The following is a 24258-nucleotide window of genomic DNA, read 5'->3' on the forward strand; positions in this document are numbered from 1 at the left end:
CTTAGAATAAACTTCTGTACCATCTCTGTCCCTGTTTTGTATTTTTATTACCATTTTAGTTTGCATTACACTATATGTGGTACAGTGTGTCATGAATCCATAATATTAGGCCAGTATTTATGCTTAGTTTCTGGGAGCCAAGTAGATGATGGGAAAAATAGCTAACACACATACTTTGGTACTTGGAGGAACTTGAATTGGTAAAAAGGAGCTGTTCCACATGGCTTTAGGATACTGTCTTTGTTTTCCCATTCCATCTTTTCTTAGGTTTTTTTTTTTTTTTTTTTGTCTTTTTGCTATTTCTTTGGGCCGCTTCTGCGGCATATGGAGGTTCCCAGGCTAGGGGTCCAATCGGAGCTGTAGCCACCGGCCTACGCCAGAGCCACAGCAACACGGGATCCGAGCCGCGTCTGCAACCTACACCACAGCTCACGGCAACGCCGGATCCTCAACCCACTGAGCAAGGGCAGGGACCGAACCCGCAACCTCATGGTTCCTAGTTGGATTCGTTAACCACTGCGCCACAACGGGAACTCCCTTAGTTTTTATTTTTATTAAAATTATACACTGGAGTTCCCTGGTGGCCTAGTGGTTAAGGATCCAGCATTGTCATTACTGTGGCTCAGGTTTGATCCCTGGCCCAGGATAAAAAAAAAATTAGGCACCAATATGGTTTAAAGAATCTAATATTTCTTTTAAGTTTTATTTCAAAGAAACAAGTGTTCTGGCAGCCTTTCTCATGTTTTGCTTTCCAGAGGCAACTGCTTGCACCTCTTCGAGCTGATTATTTTGCCGTTTACCTCCCTGTTTTTAGGTAATAAGTCCGAATCTACTTGCTGTTTTCAGTCTTTGGCAATAACTTCTACTTACAATGAATGATGTGAACATTTAGGTATTTCCTCCCATCTACCCCCATGCTAACTTTGTTTATATCACTGTTGTTACATCACCATGCCCTGGAGCATGGTAGCAAACTGGGATTCCTTTTGTTTCCTATAGAACTCTTTCTCCTCTGCTGGAGTGGATTTTTCTCTCTCCTCTTCCCCTCTCCCTGCTGCGGTCTCCCTCCCTACCCACCCCAGAGCTTTCCATACTTACAACCTCACATGCTTTCACCATTGTCCAAACCTCCTCAAAAGACGGACAAATGCATTGGGTATTAAATGAATTTCATATTTTTTGAAGTCTCCCTGGAGCCTCTGACCTGCTCTAGCCTAGACAGAGGACACTAAGTCTGCATTAGGCTGTCATGCCAGGCTCTTCACATAGTGTATAGGGAGATTCTATCTTCTGTCGAGTCTACTCTCCACTGAATCTTGTTTCTTTTCTCTTTTTCACTCCCATTGTTACTGTTGAAATCCAGTCGAGCTGTTCGATTCCTTGTACGTTTTCTCTTTTTTTTCCCCTGAAAACTTGTGTCCTGGGAAGTTTTCTTAAGTTACCTTTTGACCTCTCTGTTTACCCCTTCAAATCTAGCACCAACATAGTGACTTTTTTTTTTTTTCCGGCGGCATGTGGAAGTTCCCAGGCTAGGGGTCCAATTGGAGCTGCAGCTGCCAGCCTACACCGCAGCCACAGCAACGCTAGATCTGAGCCACGTCTACAACCTGCACCATAGCTCGAGGCAAGGCCGGATCCTTAACCCTCTGAACGAGGCCAGGGATCACACCCCTAACCTCATGGATACTCTTTGGATTTGTTACCTCTGAGCCATGATGGGAACTCCCTGATGAGATTTTTTAAGATCTACCCTTAGCAGCTCTCAGGTACTCAGTATTGTTAACTGTAGTCACCATGCTGTATATGACATCCCCATGACTTATTATTTAAAGTTTGTACTTTTTGACTACTTCACCCATTATCCCATCCCACCCCCTTTATCTTTTCTGAATATTGTTTCATTTTAACCATATTCTTATTTCATTGATGTATCTTCTTTCTCCCTGGATATTAATGGTGTTTATTTTGAAGTTTTCTTTGTAATTGCTCTTTTCTCAAATTGGCCATCTTCCACTTTTGTTTTGATCCTTTGCCATGTTCCTGCCTTATCCATTACTTGGGAGAGATTTTGTTTGTTTTTTAGGGCTGCACCCAAAGCATATGGAGGTTCCCAGGCTAGGGGTCGAATGGGAGTTGTAGCTGCTGGCCTATTCCACAGCCACAGCAACACCAGATCTAAGCCTTGTCTGTGACCTACACGACAGCTCACGGCAGCACTGGATCCTTAACCCACTGAGCAAGGCCGGGGATCAGACCCGCAACCTCATGGTTCCTAGTCAGATTCGTTTCTGCTGTGCCATGATGGGAATAACTTGGGGGAGCCTTTGATGTCAGTTTTGGAGGTCTTCCCCTGGGCTCTTCCTGTCCCCAGGAGAAGTCTGACTGGGGCTGGAGGAGGCTGTGTTCTGGGCTCCAGGTGGCTGGATGGGCATGGCCCCCCATCAGCATCTGGCCACATCCCATCAGCATCCTGGTTTCAGAGATGCCCACTTATACCCTCTCCAGGAAATAGGCCTCAGTCTGGAAGCATTTCTGTTGCCACAGTGCCATGCTGGCCGTTCAAAACAATGCACACATTTAGTACTACAGTGAGTGGGGGCCTGAGTTCAGGGCACAGGGTAGTGGGTCCTGAGGGTACCCAGGGTCTTTTTCCTGGCTCCTTGGTCAAGACTGAAGTCGCTGCTCCTAGTGGGCACCACTCCGTAGAGGCCGGCAGGGGGGCTTGCTCTGGTTAGCAGAGACTCAGCGTCATAGAACACTTATGGAAGCATTCCAGACTGGACAGTGACATCCCATCAATGCAGCCTCATCTCATGCAGTGATGGCGGGCTTGGGGGTGTGGGTGCCAGTCTTCAGGGTCTCAGAGCTCAGGTGCTTCTTATGTCTGCCTTCCCCAGTCCTTGTTTCAGTACCTGTCCCCTGCCTCACTCTAACTTCTACAGGGACCTAGGGAGTTTATGAGGTATAATAACCCATGTTACTGTGGATTTCTGGCTTGATCTTAGCTTTCCTGGCAGCCAGTTTTGGCCATGTTAAACCCTTCACCATGTCTGCCTTCTAGCCTCTGAACTTCTGTTAACTTTGTCTCCTTTCCTGTTCTCCCATCTTTGTAGGTTTTTGCCCTTTTGGGGTAATTTTTTAGGTTGACTGTATATACACATACGTATATCTTGATAACAAAAAATTAGATTTCAGCCTTTTATAAAATATTACGCATATCCTACATACTCAAAACATTTGACATTTAACCAAACTATAAACAATGTTTTACTTTACCACTCATACTTTTTTCACAGTTACTAATTATTTAATGTCTATAGTTTATTAACTTGTCTCCTATTTCTGTATTATCCATACACTTTTAGATACCAGAGATTTTTTTTCAATTATTCTTTTCTATTCTGGTTTAAGTTTTTGCCTTTTTAGAAAATTCCTTTACTGTCATGTTGGTGAAGCTTGGAGAAGGAGTAAAATTTGATACATTGTATTCAATCTACTGTCTTTTTTTGGGGGGGACACACTTGTGACATGTGGAAGGAAGTTCTTAGGGTAGGGGTCAAATCGGAGCTGGAGCCTACACTATAGGCCACAGCAACACCAGATCCGAGCCCTGTCTGCGACCTACACCACACCTCGTGGCAACACTGGATCCTTAACCCACTGAGCAAGGCCAGGGATCAAACCTGCGTCCTCAAGGATACTGGTCAGTTTGTTACCACTGAGCCACAATGGAAACTCCTTCAATCTACTATCTTCATGTATGTGTTCCGAGATAGCTTTTTTCCTCCTCTGGTTCAATACTTAGGAGTTTGTTTTTTTGTTTGATTTTTTTTTTTTTCTACAAAGAAGAGAAAAAATGAGAAGTTAAAAAGTTCCCACTTCATTTTTTATACTTTTCTATCCTTTAACCTTATTTCCCAGTGCTGTATGTGGGCTCTCAGCCTCATTATGTACCTTGAGCCAAGCTCCTTGCCTTGGGGCTGGAGCAACTGCCTCCTCCTCTTTTAATCAGAACTATCCTTGCCTTTCAGCTTTTTTAAAAATAAAACTTATCCTGTATAGGTATATGCTTCAGCAGTTAGTTCTCTGAGACTATGTTTCATATAAAATTGGAAATCACTAGGTGGCATTTTTTGTTAGGGTCCTTTCCAGTTTGGGGTAATGCTTTGTACTCCCTTTGGTACTGCATAATTAGAATCACTTTAGGAAGTGACTGACTTTAGCATCAGTTAGCATGTGCATGCACTTTGTTAACTTTCGAACCAGAACCGTCGCTAGCCAGTGGCCACTGGTAAGACTCCTGTGTATCTGCTCTCCAGTCCCCGTACTAGCCTTGTGAGACGTGGGCAGCTCTGAAATGTCACATAAAGACCTAGACCTGGGCCTCTTTAGCAACACCTAACTTTGTTAAAGCTTTTGTCTCTACTACTCAGCTAGAAGGGTGTGAGATTTGGTGAGATTTGGTGCTGAGATTTCTCAGCGAGAAAGAAGCCAGACCCTCCCCTCCGAGCTTCTGCCCTGTATATGACACACAGAGCATAGCCTCACTCATTCAGTCACTCAGTCCTTTGCAAATATAAACAGCCTTCCCCTCTCTCTCCTGGCCAGCTGGGGCCAAGAAAGAAGCCAGTGACCCTCCAAGTGCAATAAATAGCTCTGCTTACCTCCTGACCCTGTGATTTCCTGGAGGTTCTGAATTGTAGATCCTGAAGTGGAGAGGGAGGGAACAAAGAGGTTGCAGAGGCTGCAGCTTCACCGAGCACTGAGCAGTGGGTGATACTGTGTCCTCAGGCAGGAGCTGACCTCCATTTCAGCTCAGGTCATTTCAATGATTGCTTGGCCTCCCAGTGCCAGCCACTGTGACTAGAATGGAGTGGATCTGAATTCTGGACTGTCTGGGACTAAACTAACTCCTGAGCTGCAAAAGTAGGTGTCATGTTCTATACCTGCTTTTTTAGTCTTTTTTACCCCTAATGAAAAAAAAAAAAGTATTTCTTTTCTCTGCAATTTAGGAGCATAGCATTTGGATTATTACTTGATTGAACTAATGCTTGTTTCCCAAAACCATCTTTGGTTTTCATTAAGCTGGAGAGTCTCATCATTTTTGGAATTGTTACGTTATTAACAAAATCCCTTCTCCTCCACACTAAATACATACTGTGTGATATGTATTTTCAGTTAATTCATTTCTTCAAATAAAGTGAAGCAGTTTGTGTTTTAAGAAATTTTAATAACACTTCTTAGCAGATCACAAGATTTTCTTGGTCCTATTTTAGTTCGTCTCCATCTAAATGTGAAAGAGATGAATTAATAAGGTGGAAAAGGTAAACTAGTAAATGTGATTAAATGAAATTGGCGGTATTAGAAGGATGAGATTAACATATATGTAGCACTGTGTATAAAATAACTGACAAGGGCCTACTGTATAGCACAGGGGGTCTACTTAGTGATCTGTAATAACCTATATGGGAAAAAGAAGGGATATATGTATATATTGATTGGTTCGTTTCTTGGTTACTAAGACAATGGTAAACTATACGCCAATGAAATTTTTAAAAAATAAATTGGTGTGAGTACAAAGATAATTTTATTAGAAGCTCTGTGGATATTGTGGAAAGAGAATCAGTGTAGTAAAGAGTTTCAGTGTAGGCCTGGATTTTGTTGGTCAGAACTGTGACTTTTTAGCTTTAAGGACTTTGTACAAACATATTACTTAACCTCCTGAATCTATTCCCCTGTCTTTAAAATGAAGGTAATGTTACCTCTCCTGATACAAGGATTGAGCAAAGTCAAAATTTGTGAAAGAATTATGGAAATGATTTGTTTCTTTTGAAATGTTGGATTTTTTCTGCTTTTGATTTATGTTGTTCCTTGGAATGGTATTTTATTTAATTAATTTTTTATTTAAAGTTTTTTGTTTTCTTTTTATGGTGTGTATGGAAGTTCTTGGGCCAGGGGTCAAATTGGAGCTGCTGCTGTGGCCTACACCACAGCCACAGCAGCTTAGGATCCAAGCTGCATGTATAACCTATGCCAAAGCTTGTGACACTGAGGGAGGGAGGCCAGGGATCGAACGCGCATCCTCACAGACACTGTAGTATCAGGTTCTTTTTAATTTTTTTAGGGCTGCACCCGAAGCATATGAAGGTTCTCTGACTAGGGGGTTGAATCAGAGCTGTAGCTGTAGCTGCTGGCCTACACCACAGCCACAGCAATGCCAGATCCTTAACCCACTGAGTGAGGCCAGGGATTGAGCCTGCATCTTTATGGATACTAGTTGGATTTGTTTCCTCTGAGCCACAATGGGAACTCCTATATCGGGTTTGTAAGCCACTGAGCTACAGTGGGAACTCGGAATGGTATTTTAATGTATGTGTATTAGGTCAGAACAAGCTGATACCTAATAAATTCTGGAAAATTGAATTCAAACTTCATTTTGCTTATGATTGGATAAGTTTAAATTCACCTACTTCAAAGTCTCTCATATTTTGACTCTTTAGATAATTGACTATTTAGGTAGATTCTTTAGCCAAGTTAAGCAGATCATCTTAGGTGAGAGCTGGTATTTGATAGATGTATCTGCTGAGTAGTCTGTCAGATCCTCCTGCCTTGTTTTGAAAAGTGTGCCTCCTGCTGTTGGCGTAAACGTGAGCCTCTTCTGTTTACACTGTTGGAGGGTTTGTAGTCTCTCCCTGACTTCTGTGTCTCAGCTCCACCTAGGGAACACAGTAGAAGGAAGGGGTTAAGGAAAACCCCTGAATGGAGGCGAGGCAGAACAGGGCCATGCTGCCCGTTTGGCTGGATAGATCCAGCTTTTCAAATAAATGTCAACAGCAGCCTTTATCAAGGGCTGTAAGTTGGAGACAGAGGCAGTCACAGGTACGTCCTATGAATGACTATTTTAGATCTTCATCCAGAGGTGCCATAAATCACCCTGTGGTTCCCTGTGGAAAATGTATTTGGGCCCTGACAAGCAGGAATGAACATGCCAAAAGCATCCCACCGCTCCTGAACAACTCTGTCTATGAAAACTGGGCATGAATAGCCCAGGTTGGGTAACCATCATCCCCCTAAACCCTTAAAGGGCTGGCTTGCTAGTCAGAAACCCTCTTCACCCCAGGGTAACCGCAGTTCCTTTACTTTTTCAGTCACTTTCTCTATTACCCCCATGGGGTAGATTCCATTTCTTTTATCCTTTGTAGAAGGGTAATACATTGTTGCTATGAAAGTTAAACATGATCATTTTTTTAAAATCCCAGTAATTTTGGAGTTCCCGTCGTGGTGCAGTGGTTAACGAATCCGACTAGGAACCATGAGGTTGCGGGTTCGGTCTCTGCCCTTGCTCAGTGGGTTAAGGATCTGGCGTTGCCGTGAGCTGTGGTGTAGGTTGCAGACGCGGCTCGGATCCCGCGTTGCTGTGGCTCTGGCGTAGGCCGGTGGCTACAGCTCCAATTAGACCCCTAGCCTGGGAACCTCCATATGCCGCGGAAGCGGCCCAAAGAAATAGCAAAAAGACCAAAAAAAACACAAACCCAGTAATTTAGGTCTGTTTAAAGGAGAAAATAAAACCCCCTGCATCTCATCCTGCATGTATAACCGCTATCAACAGTTTGGTTGTAAGATATGTCCTCTACATACTGTCATGGAAGCTGCTTTTTCAGTTAACTGCCCATTATGGATTTCTTTTTGTTCAGTACACATCCTTCACCAATGAGCTGCATGGTGTGCCATTATATGGTTGTTGTACACAATTTATTTAACCTGTCTCCTGGTGATAATTTACCTTGTTCTAAAATTTTTTTATCGTGCGTAAGGTTCTTAAAAATATCCTAATATTATAGCTGTGTGCACATGTCCAATTATTTCCTTAGGTTAATTTCTGAGAAGCAGAATTTCTGTGTCAAAGGGTATGCTGGATTTATATTTGAATGCTACACCTAATCACAATCTAAAAGGGCTATTAATTTATTTTCCCACAAACAATGGAAGAAAGAGCCTGTTTCCTCATACCATTAACACAGAAGACTTTCAGTTTTGGCCAGTCCTTTAGGTAAATGTGCCTCAATATAAATGTCTAATTTACATTTCTTTTGAGTCTGAGTAAGACTGAGAATTTGTTTATTGGCCATACGGATTTCTTTTGGGAAGTGCCTGTGTGCTTGTATTCATGGCTATTAGTATGTTTACTGTTTTTCCAGAGTCAAGATGTTAACCCTCAGTCCTGTACTGCAAATATCTCCCCCCCCCCTTTGATAAACCGTTCATGAAACCTTTCTCTTAAGGATCTTCACTTTTTATGTAGTCACATATTCATTGTTTCGAGGTGTACATAATAACCACCATGCTACGGAAGTGCCTGTTTTTCTGTGTATGTAACTTTGTTGGTGTCTCAGCTTTGGTTTCCCCAGAAGGAGACTCTTAAGATGAGAATTGAGTACAAGTATTTTTTGTAGTGTAAGGAGAAAAAGGCAGAAGAGGAAAGGAACACGGGAGAGAGAGGTGGTCAATAAGGGCTGCCTTCCTAGCCAGCTCCACAGGGCTGGTGCCCCAGGGGCAGCTCTGGGGGACTGGGTAAAGTACTGGCCTCAGAACTGCCCCACCCACAGTCAGCGCTGGGTGAAGGCTGCTTTTAAGAAGTGTTCCAGTAAGGTACTTCTGCCTTACAAGAACATCCTAAACAGTGTAAAACTACCGCCCCCGTTTATTGCAGCCTCGGATGTCTGGGGCTCACTGGGGCTGACGTTGTCTGAAGGCTTCCTCCCTCATGCCCTAGGTGCTCTGCCCACGGGGTCTCTTGAGTAGGCTCAGGATTCACTCGTGCATAGAGGCAGACAGCTGCATGGGGAGCTGGGCATCTCACCTTTTTAAAAAAGGACCTCGCATGGGAAATCACACTGTATCACCTTAGATGTCCCTCCGACTGGCCCATATTTAAAGGGAGGGGAGTTAGACTTTACCTCCTGGAGGAGTATCAGATAATTTGTGGACTGTGTTATAAAATCACCTCAGGGAGTTAATGAACCTGCGCTTCCTGACTGAGCAGCTTTTAGGCCCAGAGGTGCATCTGGGAGCTGATGAAGCCTTCCAGAACCCTGAGGCCTGAGGGGGTGTGGAGGAGGCCCTGGCAGCCTCTGCTACTGGTGTCAAGATAAGACTTCCCCACCCCAAAGATTAACCTATTCACTTACTTTTCCTTCTAGTTCCTTTTTATACTTTTCTTAAAATATAAGAGTAAGTCAAACACTTATTTTATTGGTTAGCCAATTGTGCTAATATTATTTTAAAATAATCTGCACAGCAGTTCTCAAACTTTTTAAAAAGTTTCAAGATCTGATTACACTCTTAAAAAATTATTACAAACACCAAAGAACTTTTGTTTATGTGGTTGATAATTATGTTTTTACTGCATTTAAAATTAAAGCAGACATATTTTAAAATATTAATAATTCATTTAAAAATAACAAAAGATGTGTTAACATTTAATTCTATTTCCCAAATCTAAAAAACCTAGAAGAGTGGTGCTGTTTTACATAATTGCCAATTGCTCTAAAGTCTGACTTAAAATAGCTGGATTATCCTATCTGCTTTTGCATCCAACCCTTCCCAGACCATCTATCCCTCATGGAGCCTCAGGAAAACATCACAGTACAAATGTGATAGTTTCATAGCCAGAGTGTTCTTAGATGTGAACCTAATAAGTTCTCTCTTGAGAATTTTGGTGTCCTTTAAATAGCTTTTCTTTGTGACACTATTGCTTTTGAGGTCAGCGCTAAATGTGTGGAGGGTACAAGTGTTAGGACGTGCGCCTTCACCTCCCAAATGTCTCTTTCCCCCATGTTTCTCATTTACCTGCAATACAGTTATCATCCAGGTGGAAGAGCTGGTCATGCTTAGTAGACTCTGTGGACTGATTTCTGTCAGAACCAGATTAATAACTGATTTCTATTTACAGTTGACCTTTGAACAATGCAGGGGTTAGGGGGGGTCCCAGGTGTAACTTTTCACTCCCCCAAACGTAAATACTAATAGTCTGCTGTTGACCAAAAGTCTTACCAATAACATAAACATCGATGAACACATTTTGTGTGTTGTATGTATATCTATATTTTATGCATTCATGACATACCTTTTTCTTTTTAAATATTTTTATTTTTTCCATTATAGTTGGTTTGCAGTGTCTGTCAGTTTTCTACTGTACAGCAAAGCGACAGTCACACATACATATATACATTCTTTTTCTCACATAATCCTCCATCGTGCTTTATCACAAGTGACTAGATATAGTTCCCAGTGCTATACAGTAGGATCTCATTGCTTATCCATTCCAAATGCAGTTGTTTGCATCTTTTAACCCCAGATTCCCAGTCCATCACTCCTTCCCACAGTCTGTTCTCCAAGTCAGTGAGTTTCTTTTTTGTGGAAAGGTTTATTTTTGCCGTGTATTAGGTTCCAGATAAAAGTGATATCGTATGGTTTTTGTCTTTCTCTTCCTGACTTACTTCACTTAGTATGAGAGTCTCTAGTTCCCTCCATGTTGCTGTAAATGTCGTTCTTTTTTATGGCTGAGTAATGTTCCATTGTGTATGTATACCACATCTTAATCCATTCATCTGTCAGTGGACATTTAGGTTGTTTCCATGTCTTGGCTATTGTGAATAGTGCTGCAATGAATATAGAGGTACATGTACCTTTTTCAAGGAAGTTTTGTCCAGATATATGCCCAAGAGTGGGATTGCTGGGTCATATGGTAGTTCTGTATTTAGTTTTCTGAGGGACCTCTGTACTGTTTTCCACAGTGGTTGTACCAGTTTACATTCCCACAGCAGTGTAGGAGGGTTGCCTTTTCTCCACACCCTCTCCAGCATTTCTTATTTGTGGACTGATGAATGATGGCCATTCTGACTGGAGTGAGGTGGTACCTCATTGTAGTTTTGATTTGCATTTCTCTAATAATCAGTGATGTTGAGCATTTATTCATGTGCTTGTTGGCCATCTATATATCTTCTTTGGAGAAATATCTATTCAGGTCTTCTGTCCATTTTTCAATTGGGCTGTTGGTTTTTTTGGTGTTGGGTTGTATAAATTGTTTTTAATTTAGAGATTAAGCCCTTATCAGTTGCATCATTTGAAACTACTTTCTCCCATTCTGTAGGTTGTCTTTTTGTTTTTTTATGGTTTCCTTTGCTGTGCAAAAGCTTGTAAGTTTGATTAGGTCTCATTGGTTTATTTTTGCTTCTATTTCTGTTGCCTTGGGAGAGTGACCTAAGAAAACATTTGTAAGGTCGATGTCAGAGAATATTTCGCATGTGTTCTCTTTTCTAGGAGTTTGATGATACCTTATGTTTAAGTCTTTAAGCCATTTTGAGTTTATTTTTGTGTATGGTGTGAGGGGTCATACCTTTTTCTTAACTTTTTCTGTGCAGTTTTTTCAAATCGTTGCAAATCCCCCCAAATTATCCAATGTTTATTGAAAAAAATCCACACATAAGTGTTGTTCAAGGGTCACCTGTACTAGGGTAGCAGTTTTATATGTGCTAATAATATAAGCACTGCACCTAAAAAAATCAGGACTTGACCACTTGACTCAAAGGCAATACCCTGGCTCAGGCTTTTTTTAGTGGGACTAGAGGAGTAACGGCCTTAGAACTTGACCTGAATTGTTCCAAGTCAGGCTTGTGTAGTTCTGTCAGAGAAAAGAGCTACTGTCTGATCCACCTTAATCCTGAATGGCTACCTGTTTAACTTTGTGTAGGAAAAGGGCTTCTGAGACACAGGACGTGCTGATCTTTTAATTCTCTGTTATCTTTCCTATGTGTTGTCCCCCTCACCACCTGATTTTTTTAGGCCCTTGACTTGGGACTAGTTTGTCATTCCACTTGCTTGATACCTACCCCCTACTTCTGTACCCAGTAATTCAGAAGTTAAAGCATGAGCCTTAACTCAGTTAACTAAAAACTTTCATTACTCAGCCATCCCTAGTTGAGATTAAGGAACCTCTGATGGCCTTGGCTTTTTAGGTCTGCAGTTCTTTCACTGGCTCTACTGGAGTCTCTTTCAATATCTTGAAAATAGCGCTCCTTCCCCCCCCCCCCCCCCCGCTTCCTTTTTCAGCTACACCTGTGGCATATGGAAGTTTTGATATGCCAGGGATCAAATCCGAGCTACATCTGTGACCTACGCCACAGCTATGGCAACGGACCTTTAACTCACTGCATCAGGCCAAGTATTGAAACCAGCAATGCCACAGAGATGAGCCGGATCATTAACCCACTGTTCCTGAAAATAGTTTTCTTTTAAACGTTTTGCATCTGATTTTTTTTTTTTTTTCCAGTATTGGAATGTGAATTTCCAGAAGGATTGGATTGTTGCTTCTTTCTAAAGCAGTAGCATGTAAGATAAAACTGCATTTGAATGACTAGCCGGCAAGATGGAGCTTTTCTGTTCTGTTATTTCACCTAATTTGGAAACATTGTCATGTAATCCTAAACAGTAGTACATATTTTAACCAGCTAATTAAATATTGTTAATTATGGCATTTCTATTGTGGCTCAGTGGAAACTAACCCAACTAGTATCCATGAGGATACGGTTTGATCTCTGGCCCCAAGTGGGTTAAAGGATCCGGCATTGCCATGAGCTGTGATGCAGGCCAGCAGCTGTAGCTCCAATTTGACCCCTAGCCTGGAACTTACATATGCCGTGGGTGTTGCCCTAAAAAGCAAAAAAAAAAAAAAAAAAAAAAAGAAAGCAAAAAAAGGGGGTGGCTATTATCAGGCCTAGTATGTGTGGAAAATACTACTCTCTGGAGGCTTAAAATCTGGTGTAAGATAGATTGTGTACCATGTAGCTGTAGCATTCTGTGTAAAAAATCTATAGCAAATCTCTCCTGATTTGGGGCACCTTTGAAAAATGAACTCTCTAGCTTCCATAGGCCTCACATTAGCCTTGCACATCATAAACTCCTTTGAAGGTTTGTATGCTTCTGGAGGAAGACACAAGGTACCAGTGTGGGTATGACAGGGCTCTTGGGGCTTGTGGGAAGGTTTTTAATGGACAGTGGATCATGTTCTTTTTCTAAGGTTTGTCTGAGTTAGTCTCCCTCCCATGTGTAGAAAATGTGCCCCATGTTTGGAGCCACTCTATTCTCGAGTAACTGCTTAGATACACAGAACACCAGGACCACTGAGGTGAGTCCTTTAGGTTGGCTCTTGTCTGAAAATTCTTTCCAAGAGATGGTAACCAGAATGCTACATGCCGAGCAGCACTGCCTGGTGTTTGTCTGAGGAGGCCAGAGCCAAGTTAGTAGGAAGGACTGGAGGTCTTGCCCACTTTCCAGTAGCGCTGCCCAAGCCATGTCACTAGCCTGCTGGTTCCTTCAGTGAGGTTTTCTCATTTTTCAAGTTCCTTCTGCCACTCACTTTTAGGTTACAGATGATTACTGTTTTATGAAGGGATGCTGAGGACAACACGTTTTTGTTTTTTGAAGCTCCTCTGGATGTGTTAAGTAGATCTCTGGAGAGGCGGCCCTCCTTCCCTAGAGAGTAGTACGTCTATCAGGAGATAATTGTGGGAGGTGAGGATTCTTCTGGTGGAGAATAGATTCATGCTATCATGTTGTTGAATTAGCAAAAGAAGAGTAAGTTAAGATTTTGAGTGGTATGTTTTTTGTTGCAGGGAACGTAGATTTGATTGTAGATGTCTTCCTATCAGCATTTTTAAGTTCCCTATATGGTATTGATTTTACAGTCTTTTTTTTTTCCCCCCTGTGTAGGGCGCACCCAAGGTATATGGAATTTCCCAGGCTAGGGGTCAAATTGGAGCTGCAGCTGCAGCCTAGCCCCATGGAATCTGAACCGTGTCTGCGACCTACACCACAGCTCATGGCGACACTGGATCTCCTACTCACTGGGCAAGGGCAGGGATGGAACCTGCATCCTCGTGGATACTAGTCTGTTCCTTTCCACTGCACCACAGTGGTAACTCCCTGATGGTACAGTCTAACAGACACATAGACAGTAAAGGAGAGAGCTAGATAATACAAATGGTCGTTTAAATCTAGAAGATTAGGATTCCCATAGTGGCTCAGTGGTTAATGAACCTGACTAGTATCATGAGGACGCAGATTTGATCCCTGGCCTCGCTCAGTGGTTAAGGATCTGGCATTGCTGTGGCGGTGGCATATGCTGGCAGCTGCAGCTCCAATTCGACCCCTAGCGTGGGACTCTCCATATGCTGTGGGTGTGGCCCTAAAAAGACAATAAATAAATCTAGAAGATTAGAAAGTAAACTTGGCATTCACTGCCACTTACTGTCCTCCGTAGCTGGCTTCTCAAACTTTAATGTGCTTAGAAATCATTTGGAGATCTTGTTAAAAATGCAAATTCTGATGAATTAGGTCTGGGGTGAACTCTGAGGGTCTGTAGTTCTAACAAACACCCAGAGGATGCTATTGTTGCTTTGTCCAGGGACCACACTTTGAGTAGCTTTGGTCTGTAGACACTATGGCATATGCAGATCTACATTTTAATAATAACAACCATAAATATTGAATGTTTTTCTCCACCAGTCACGGAGCAGTAAAATAGATCAGAGGATGGGCACTGGAGTCTGACAGTAGGGATTCACACGAAGCTTTTCTCTTTACTAATTTAACTTAGAGCAGATTTTTCTCTTAGGAAGGAGTCTCACCTTCGGCACCGTTAACATTTGGGCCAAGAGAACTCTTTGCTGTGGGGCCTGTCTGGTGCATTGTAGGGTATGTAGCCGCGTCCCTGGCTACATGTCCTACACCCATGTCCTCCATCTACGAGGTGCCAGGAGCACCCTCTGTCCTTGTTGCAGCATTGCAGAATGCCTCCTTGGAGGTGACATCATCCCCGATTGAGAACCACTGCTCTAAGGCTTCTGTTGAAAGGTGGTGGGTGTTTGGGGGATTTTGTGATACGAGTGATACACTTGATATAAGCACCAGTTTGCCTTATCATGATGGTTCTACAAAGAGGAGGGAGAAAATAAGACAGGGACTAGCCGATCACCTGTGTGCCACATCTGGTTTCCTGGGATAATGAAGTTTTTTTTTTTTTTTTTTTTTTTTTTTAAATTTGCAGTATTTTTTTTTTTTTTTTTTTTTTTTTTTTTTTTTTGACATCCAAGTGCATATGACTGATCTAATCAGATTGGCTCATTTATGCTTAATAATGGTTTTCTTCTGTTTTTTTTTTTTTTTTTTTTATTAAATATGTTTTTTTTTTTTCTTTGTTTTATAAGCAAGGATCATCTTCCCCTGTTAAAAAAAATTTTTTTTTATTGATCAGGCTCAGCAGTTAACAAATCTAACTAGCATCCCTGGCCTTGCTCAGTGGGTTAAGGATCTGGCATTTCCATGAGCTGTAGTGTAAGTCTCAGACTCAGCTTGGATCCCGAGATGCTGTGGCTGTGGTGTAGGCCAGTGGCTACAGCTCCAATTTGACTCCTAGCCTGGGGACATCCATAGGCCTCGGGTGTGGCCCTAAAAAGCAAAAAGAAGAAAAAAAAAAAAAAGGAAGAAATTAATCAGAAATATTTTTTAAAACTTATTATTTTTGCCTTGCTTTCAGGGTGTTCTTAGTGAGAAATCAGTGATACCTTTGAATTGAAATGCAACTTTGATTTCTGACGGTTGAAATGGAAGGATAGAATAGTGTGTAGTAAATTAATATTGAGGATGGGAATAGGGGATGCCTGAGAAAAACTGATTTTAAAACAAAACAAAATGAAGCTTATAGAATTGGCTTATGTGGTTATCTTGGAAATGTTGAAGTTAATCCGGAGTACACCTCAGATTCTAGTAGTAATAAAACTGCTCTAATGACAGGTTTTAAAAATTAGTTTTATTAATGTCTTAGGATTATACCTTTAAATGACTTATTTATTTTATACTGCTCAACTTCTATTTAGAACCGTATGTATTAAGCCAAAGTTATACTTGTTGATAGCTCTTTGCTTTGTATAATTCCCAAGATAGTATTAATGAGACATAAGCACTGCAGCTGCCCTGTCCAGTGGTCACTGGCAAGAAGATGGGTCTCTAGGATTGTAGGAGAAGGCCAGCAGAGGGAGAGGCCTTGGCCTCCGGAGTGCCTCTTGGTCAGCAGGCCACCCTTCCTATCACAGCTGGGTTCCAGTATCTTCAAATAGGAGTATGTATATATATATGTATTTTGTTCCCATCTTTTCTTAATACCTTATATTCAACCCCCCTCCATCTCCCAGTTCAGAACTTTCCATACCTTGGAATGACTTAGACTGAGTAGTATGCTTCAACCACCGTTTAAAATTGGAGTTATATTTCTTCTGTGAAACCAAAAGGGAGGGGACACACCCTGAACTGAGGTTACCCCAGTCAGTGGTCTTGTAGAGAAGTGAGGGGTGCTTGCAGATGTTACATGTAAAGATCCTCTTTGACAGTGGCTTCTGATAGCTGTAAATTTTTGCCTTCCTCTTCCACCCCAACACTGTGACCAGTAGAGCCAGTGAGAATTGAAAAGGCAAAAGTTCCGCAGGCCCCTGATCATAATTTTTGTTTTATTCTGTGATTACGAAAATACATATGACAGAGAGCTATGTGAATTCATCCAATGACAGCCTTAAAATGAGTACCTAAAGTTTTTGTTGAGGTAGCCTTGCTTGGTCTTTCTGGTGGACTCTCAGACCTTCACAGTAATTTCTAAGGATCCACAGGTTAGAAATCTATGCTGTTGAGTCTTTGCCAAAGCTCCTGTTTTATGCTTTATGATTACAACTGCACTTGACATTATTTCACTTATTATAACCCACCTTCATTCTGCATTTTTGAAGTATTATATTGTACCTGATTCTTGAACTCTTTTCTCCATACTTTTTTCTGAACTTCAGAAAAATTTACACCCAAACCAAAAACTAATTCAAACAAGTAGCAATCTTGATTTGGATTTCTAGTTATATCACGGGTGACAAGCTGTAAAATGTTAGAGTTCATGTTCTGAACTGGTTGTCCTACTCCTAGTGACCTGTACAGGTGGTTCCCAAATGCAGACCACCTGCCTAAAGATCACCAGAGTTTTTTAAATGTGTAGATTCTTGGGCCCTTCTAGATATTCTATATTCCGTAAGCCTAGGATGTAAGGTCAAGAAGCTTTGCTTTTTTTTTTTGATCTTTTTGTCTTTTTGTTGTTGTTGCTGTTGTTGCTATCTCTTGGGCCGCTTCCGCGGCATATGAGGTTCCCAGGCTAGGGGTCCAATCGGAGCTGTAGCCACCGGCCTACGCCAGAGCCACAGCAACGCGGGATCCGAGCCGCGTCTGCAACCTACACCACAGCTCACGGCAACGCCGGATCCTTAACCCACTGAGCAAGGGCAGGGACCGAACCCGCAACCTCATGGTTCCTAGTCGGATTCGTTAACCACTGCGCCACGACGGGAACTCCAAGAAGCTTTGCTTTTTAAAGTTCCATAGATTTTTTTTTTTTTTTTTTTTTTTTTTTTTGTCTTTTTGCCATTTCCTGGGCCGCTCCCACGGCATATGGAGGTTCCCAGGCTAGGGGTTGAATCGGAGCTGTAGCCACCAGCCTACGCCAGAGCCACAGCAACGCGGGATCCGAGCCGCGTCTGCAACCTATACCACAGCTCACGGCAACACCGGATCGTTAACCCACTGAGCAAGGGCAGGGATCGAACCTGCAACCTCATGGTTCCTAGTCGGATTCGTTAACCACTGCGCCATGACGGGAACTCCCCATAGATTATTTTGATGATGAAATTTGAAAGCCACCAATTTTTTGTACAATCCATAAAATCTGCTTATCATGGCATGTTGTTAAACGTTTGTTCTTTGTATTTGTTTTTTTTTTTACGCTAAGGGGCCAGCAGAATTGGGCCCACACGCACATGTCACCACTAGGGTTAGACCGACTTGACTACTGTTTTTTTCTGGGTCTCTCAGCATCACCAAGCTGCCTGTGAGGAAAACAGTATGGCTACTGATGCCCTGGTGTTTTAGATGGCCTGGCTTTGTCCCTTGGCCTTGGTTCCTCATCTGTTTAAAAAAAAAAGAAAAAAAGAGGTTAGAGTGAATGATAGCCTTTTGCTTTTAGGTCTGAGGTGTTGGCACACTAGCCAGAGACACTGTTGGTCTTTCCACCTGCAGCGTCTGTGTTAGTGCTGTCTTCATCCACTTAGGCCGCTCAGTTACCTCCATCTGGTAAACAGGGTCAGAGCTGGATCAGCCAGGAGCTGCAGACTTCTGCCCAAGGACATGCTGGATGCAGACATGGGCAGGAAACTGAGGAGGCCCTGGGGGCCGGTTTTGATCTCATGATGTGAAGCAGTCATCCGGGTGGTGCCCTTTCACTTGGAGGGGTCGCTCACTGCAGGTTTGTAGAGGGGTAAGGCTGATTAAGCGCTCTCCTGACATCCCAGCCTTGTGGAAATCGGGGGCAGATGTCGTGCAAAATCACAGGCAGTCTTTCTTTTTTTTAACTCGAAGATGGTCCGTGCATGTAAGTGTGACTTAGTAAGAGTTAATAAAGATGTTGTTGTTGTTACTGCTGTTGTTACATGGCCTTACCTATGGCATATGACCCGAGACACAGCAGTGACAACGCTTGGTCCTTAACCCACTGAGCCACAAGGGAACTCCTGAAACATAAACAATCTATTTTTCCACATGTCCATTGTAAAGCATGTTCTTAATAGTTCTTGGGAATACTCAACCACATGGAGATATAAGGGACCAAATAGAGCCAGTGGGACTAGGAAGATGCTTGGTAACCGTGGTGATCAGACCTCTTAAGAGATTCCTGTGTTGTTCCTCAGAAGTAGTCATCGCATGCGTGTGCGCGCGCACACACACACATGCCATTATATTGATTCTCAGACATTCCTGTGAGATGGCTGGTTTGAGTGAATAGTTAGTAAGTGCTCAAATCAGTGTTTCAGTTCTTTCTGCTTCTTGACCAGTTTGGGCCCTAACTCTCCCAGAGTACAACACTTGTGTGGACTGGTGTGTTAAGCTTTCACAGGTCATGGAGTTAGAGAATAAGTATTTTTTACATTTTTGTTTATTAATGTGGGGTTGACTAGAGAACACTCTATAAGCCAGCACAATGCTTTGGGGAAGGGTATTGTGGCCATTACAGCATAAAGTAACAGCTAGGTAGCAGGTAAGGGATGGGTTAACATCCCAACTGTAACATGTAGAGAACCTAAGATATGCTGAAATGAGGAGTTCCTGTTGTGGCTCAGGGGTTAAAAACCTGACATAGTGTCTGTGAGGATGCGGGTTTGATCCCTGGCCTCACTCAGTGGGTTGAGGATCTGGCATTGGCTGTAAGCTGTGGCGTAGGTTGCAGGCGCGGCTCGGATCTGGCTTTGTTGTGGCTGTGGGGTAGGCCAGCAGCTGCAGCTCTGATTTAACCTCTAGCCTGGGAACTTCCATAAGCTGCAGGTGTGGCCCTAAAAAGAAACATATATGATATATATGTTGATATGAAACCTGTCACTTGTCATCCTTCTTCTTCCCCCACCCAACATGGTTTATACAGTAAAGAGAACTGCAATCTCTTGGACTCCTTTTAGGGTAAGATCACAGAGAAACAACAAGGGAGAACCCCAGTCAGTGGGTCAGAGATGAAGCTTTGGTGCTTAATGTGGTCATCAGAAGTAATATAGCTGTGAGGAAAATTTTGTTGCTAACTTACTATAATTCTGTGTGCTGAGAGGTGCTTCTCTTTTTTTTTTAGGTATTTGTTTGCATTTTATTATATCAAGGCAAGGGTTTGAAAATTTAGGGGTTTCTTGCTTCTTCACAGCTACGTAGTCTGTGGTTTTTGCCTTCTTTTAACACATCTTTGATCTGAGGCTGATGGGTTGTTAGAGTCCTGCATCAGGGTGTGTCTGAAAGATAACTTCTGTTTTTTGGAGAGAATCCACACATTAAACAAAAAGGGAGAGGCAAACTTTTCCTCTTTGGGGGATAACACTGTAAAAATTGGGATGTGCCACCACCTGCTCATCTTCTGATATATTATTTCACAGTGCTGGCCCCAAAGGCGATAACATCTATGAATGGAGATCAACCATTCTAGGGCCTCCAGGGTCCGTGTATGAGGGTGGTGTATTCTTCCTTGATATCACTTTTACACCAGAGTATCCCTTCAAGCCTCCAAAGGTAAGAAATTCCCCATGATTTATGCTAAAATTTACATATTCCCATGAAAGATAATTGAAGCTTTTAAAATTGTTTTTAATCACAAAAAAGTAGAATTCTGTTATCTCTCTCATTCATTCATTCATTTATTTACTTATTTTTGTTGTTTTAGGGCTGCATTTGCAGCAAATGGAGGTTCCCAGGCTAGGGGTCTAATTGGAGCTGCAGCTGCCAGCCTACGCCACTGTCACAGCAACGCCAGATCCAAGCTGTGTCTGCAACTTACACCACAGGTCACGGCAATGCTGGATCCTTAACCTACTGAGCAAGGGCAGGGATTACACTGGCATCCTCATGGATTTTAGTTGGGTTCATTACCCATGAGCCACGACAGGAACTCCCAAGTTCTCTTATCTCTTGACAAATCTCTAAATACATTTGAACATACACAAAACGCTTCTTTGGGTTGACTTTGCCTCATTTGGCAGAGACCATTAAGACTAAGTGCTTTGTTTAAAATCCTGCTCATAGTCAGCAACCCACAAATAATCCCCTTTCCTTTGCAAAGACATTTTTTGAACAGATGAAAATGTTGTCAGAATATCCATGCACTAAAATAGAGAATCAGAAACTCCTGGCAGACAAAGCCTTGGATTCTGTTCCTCATCATTTTCCTGTCTCATGAAATCCTTACCCAGCTTTGAGTTTCTCATCTAGGTTAGGAGGGGACTGCTCCAGTCACTCTTCTGCAGCACACTGTGATTCTCACAGTCAGAAGGAAAACCTCCTCTTGGGGATAGGGTACCCCTGAATAAAGGTGCAGTGGCAGCTGCAAGAAGTGATTAAAAGTCTGCCATTTTTTAAAAAGTGGTAATGTTTTAGGTTACTTTTACTTTGGAATGATTCAGTGTATCACAAATAACAGTTGGAAGACCATACGAAATAACCCAGGCTCATGTGCCTTTATGTTGATTTGCCCATTGCTGTCTGTGGTCCTTACCATTTCTGGTTCCTCACCTGTGGAGATGCCAGTAGAGTGAATTCTGTGCTTTGAGTCAGGCAAGATAGCTGCATGGTCTGATTTAAAGGTGAGAAAAAGAAGAAACACCTCTTCAAGTGGATATTTCAGCTTTTAGGGTATGTGATCATTGTTTGCTAAGCACTTTGTCTTTATGGACCCACTGGTTGTTCTTCTTTTGGATTATGACTTTAAAGCTTGCTTTGGAGCCATGTAGTACTACCAGCTAACACTAGAGGTCAGCAAACAATTAGCTATTCAAACTGGAAGCATTAGGAAGATATTTAAAACATTAAAACCGCTAAAGATGAAATCCAGAAATACTGAAGTTACCTTGCCTTTTGTTGATGGATATTATTTTTAAATGAAATTGAAAATCCCTGAGAGTGTTATCAATGCACACTTGGTAATCTCAATTTTAATAGTCTCTGTTGTGGCTCAGCAGAAACAAACCCTGCTAGTATCCATAAGGATGCAGGTTCAATCTCTGGCCTTGCTTTAGTGGGCCAGGGATCCGGCATTGCCTCGAGCTGTAGCTCTCAAGACATGGCTCAGATCCCACGTTGCTGTGGCTGTGGTGTAGGCAGTGGCCACAGCTCTGATTCAACCCCTAGCCTGAGAACTTCCATATGCCACGCAGGTGCAGCCCTAAAAAGAAAAAAAAGGAAAAAAGTCTCTAACTTGTTTCTTATCAGCCTTAATTAGTTAAACTGTTAACTGTGTTTACTTTTTTAAAAATTAAGCGTGTATTTCTTTAGAAGTTTTAATCAGGGCAATTTAAACTGAAAAGGTAATTTAGTAAAAAGTTACGTTGCTGGCTGTTTAAATTTTATTTAACAGTGCCTTATATTTTAGGTTACATTTCGGACAAGAATCTATCACTGTAATATTAACAGTCAAGGAGTTATTTGCTTGGACATATTGAAAGATAATTGGAGCCCAGCCCTCACCATCTCTAAAGTTCTTCTTTCTATCTGCTCACTTCTTACAGACTGTAATCCTGGTAAGGTTAATAATTCTTTACCTTATTTTACTCCTCCTCAAGAAAAAGTTCAGATTTTATTTTTGTACAAGCTTTCAAAGGACAAAACCTGGTTGGTTTTCAAAGGAATGTGTAATCCAGAGTTCAGTCTAAGCTGAGGACTTAATATAAGACCTATAATGTTAGGTTTTAACATTTTCAGTCTTTCACTCTCCTCCCCCCTCTTTTGCCTGTTTCCCAAAGAGTTCTCTTAAAACAACCGCATACTTGGAAATGTTGAGTTACCTGCCCCAGTAGCCTCACCACTGCCTGTGAGTCGATAGCTGCTCACTAAAGTGGCGGTCAGTTCTGAGATTTTTTCTCTGCTATAAACTTAGACAGTGGGAGGTGGGGGCGGGGGGCAGAGTGGCAGGGAGGCTTAATTTCCTCTTACTAAAACTTTTTCCCCTAGATAAACCAAATATAAATTATTAAAATTCTGTTGAGTTTCAGAGAAATACTAAACTTAGTGAAAGTTTGGCCCTTTCTAGGCAAATAGCATAGAGGTAACTAGTGTTGTATTGCAATAGCCTTGAGGACATCGCAGTATTCAGTGTCATAATTGATGCCATTCGCAAAAGGTCACGTGAATACAGCTGATGTTCACCGTAGTCTAGGGCCTCGAACATTCCGTACCCTAACATGTAAGAGCAAAACCCTCCAGTGTGGGGGTGCGGGTTGGGGAATCATTGTTGGACACGAAATGGAGTGAGGAAGGAGATGAACCCAGACCAGTGCTGAAGCGTGTACACTCTGTTTGGATTAGGATAGCCCCCTGCACACATGCTGGGCTTTTTTGTGTGCTTTTTTCTCCCCACATGCTGGTTTTTAAAGTCTAGAAGGAAAACTATCCAGAATGGAGTGGTTTGATCACAACTGCTTTTACATTTCTTCCCGAGCATGTCGCTAACTTATTTGCTAAAACTTAAAGTGTTCTTGCTCTTTCTTCAAAGTAATCTACATTCTTTTCTTCCAGCCGACCCCTTGGTGGGAAGTATTGCCACTCAGTATATGACCAACAGAGCAGAACATGACAGAATGGCCAGACAGTGGACCAAGAGATACGCTACATAAATTGGGTTTTCACAATTCTTTACATTATTTGTCTGTCACAGAGAGCTGCTTATGATTTTGAAGGGGTGGGGGAGGGTGGGAGTTGGTAAAGAGTAGGGTATTTCTATAACAGATATTATTCAGTTTTATTTCCTAAGATTTTGTTGTAACTTAAGGTATCTTGCTACAGTAGACAGAATTGGTAATAGCAACTTTTAAAACTGTCATTAGTTCTGCAATATTAGCTGAAATGCAATACAGAGAATAGATATTTGGGTTCAGTTGCTTGTAGTCTGTAAATTTAAAAACAGCTTAATTTTTTACAGGTTACACACACAGGGCCATTTATGTAAAGTCCTTCAAGACTACACACGTTTTTGTTTAAAAAAAATTGGAATCTGTTTTCCCTTCTTGTAAGGGAACGTTGATATTTAACAGCTTTTAGAGACTGTCATCTCATATATAGAAAATGGACGTGTAACTCTAAGACACCACGTAGGAAATGAGTAGTTATATATTTTATTTTATATGCCAATCTACTTTATTGTGAAAAGGTAGAGGTTTGAATCAGGACCTGTAAAACCTGTAGTAAAATACCTTAAGCTGTTAACTGTAAGGCGTGGACTAGGAGTTGCCCAGTGGATTGGTTATATGTTGTGGACTACTTAAGTCTGCATTTGTTACTGTGCTAATAAACAATATTAAAACGACCACCTAACACTGTCTTCTTTTACTTTCTATTTCTTACTTTGTACTTTCTTTTTCTTTTTTTTTTTTTTTTTTTTTTTTTTTTTGCTTTTTATGGCCACATCTGCAACACATGGAAGTTACCAGGTTAGGGGTCAAATCAGAGCTATAGCGCCATCCTGCACCACAGCCACAGCAAGGCCAGATCCAAGCTGCATCTTCAACCTACCGCAGCTCACTGCAATGCCGGATCCTTAACCCACTGAGCAAGGCCAGGGATGGAACCTGCATCCTCATGGATACTAGTCGGGTCCGT

At 42.0% G+C, this 24258-nt stretch overlaps 1 protein-coding gene across 1 annotated transcript in view; it reads left to right on the plus strand.

Annotated features, from left to right (window-relative positions):
* The window catches only part of LOC102160336 (ubiquitin-conjugating enzyme E2 E1), a 77983-nt gene extending 54010 nt beyond the window's left edge, over positions 1–23973 (plus strand). Inside the window, exons 4-6 of the mRNA XM_021071421.1 lie at positions 20052–20184; positions 22037–22184; positions 23179–23973. Of these exons, the coding sequence (XP_020927080.1) occupies positions 20052–20184; positions 22037–22184; positions 23179–23276 (379 nt within the window). The 3' untranslated portion in view covers positions 23277–23973. The remainder of the gene's footprint in view (positions 1–20051; positions 20185–22036; positions 22185–23178) is intronic.

This window comes from Sus scrofa, chromosome 13 (genome assembly GCF_000003025.6).
Source record: "Sus scrofa isolate TJ Tabasco breed Duroc chromosome 13, Sscrofa11.1, whole genome shotgun sequence".
NCBI lineage: Eukaryota > Metazoa > Chordata > Mammalia > Artiodactyla > Suidae > Sus > Sus scrofa.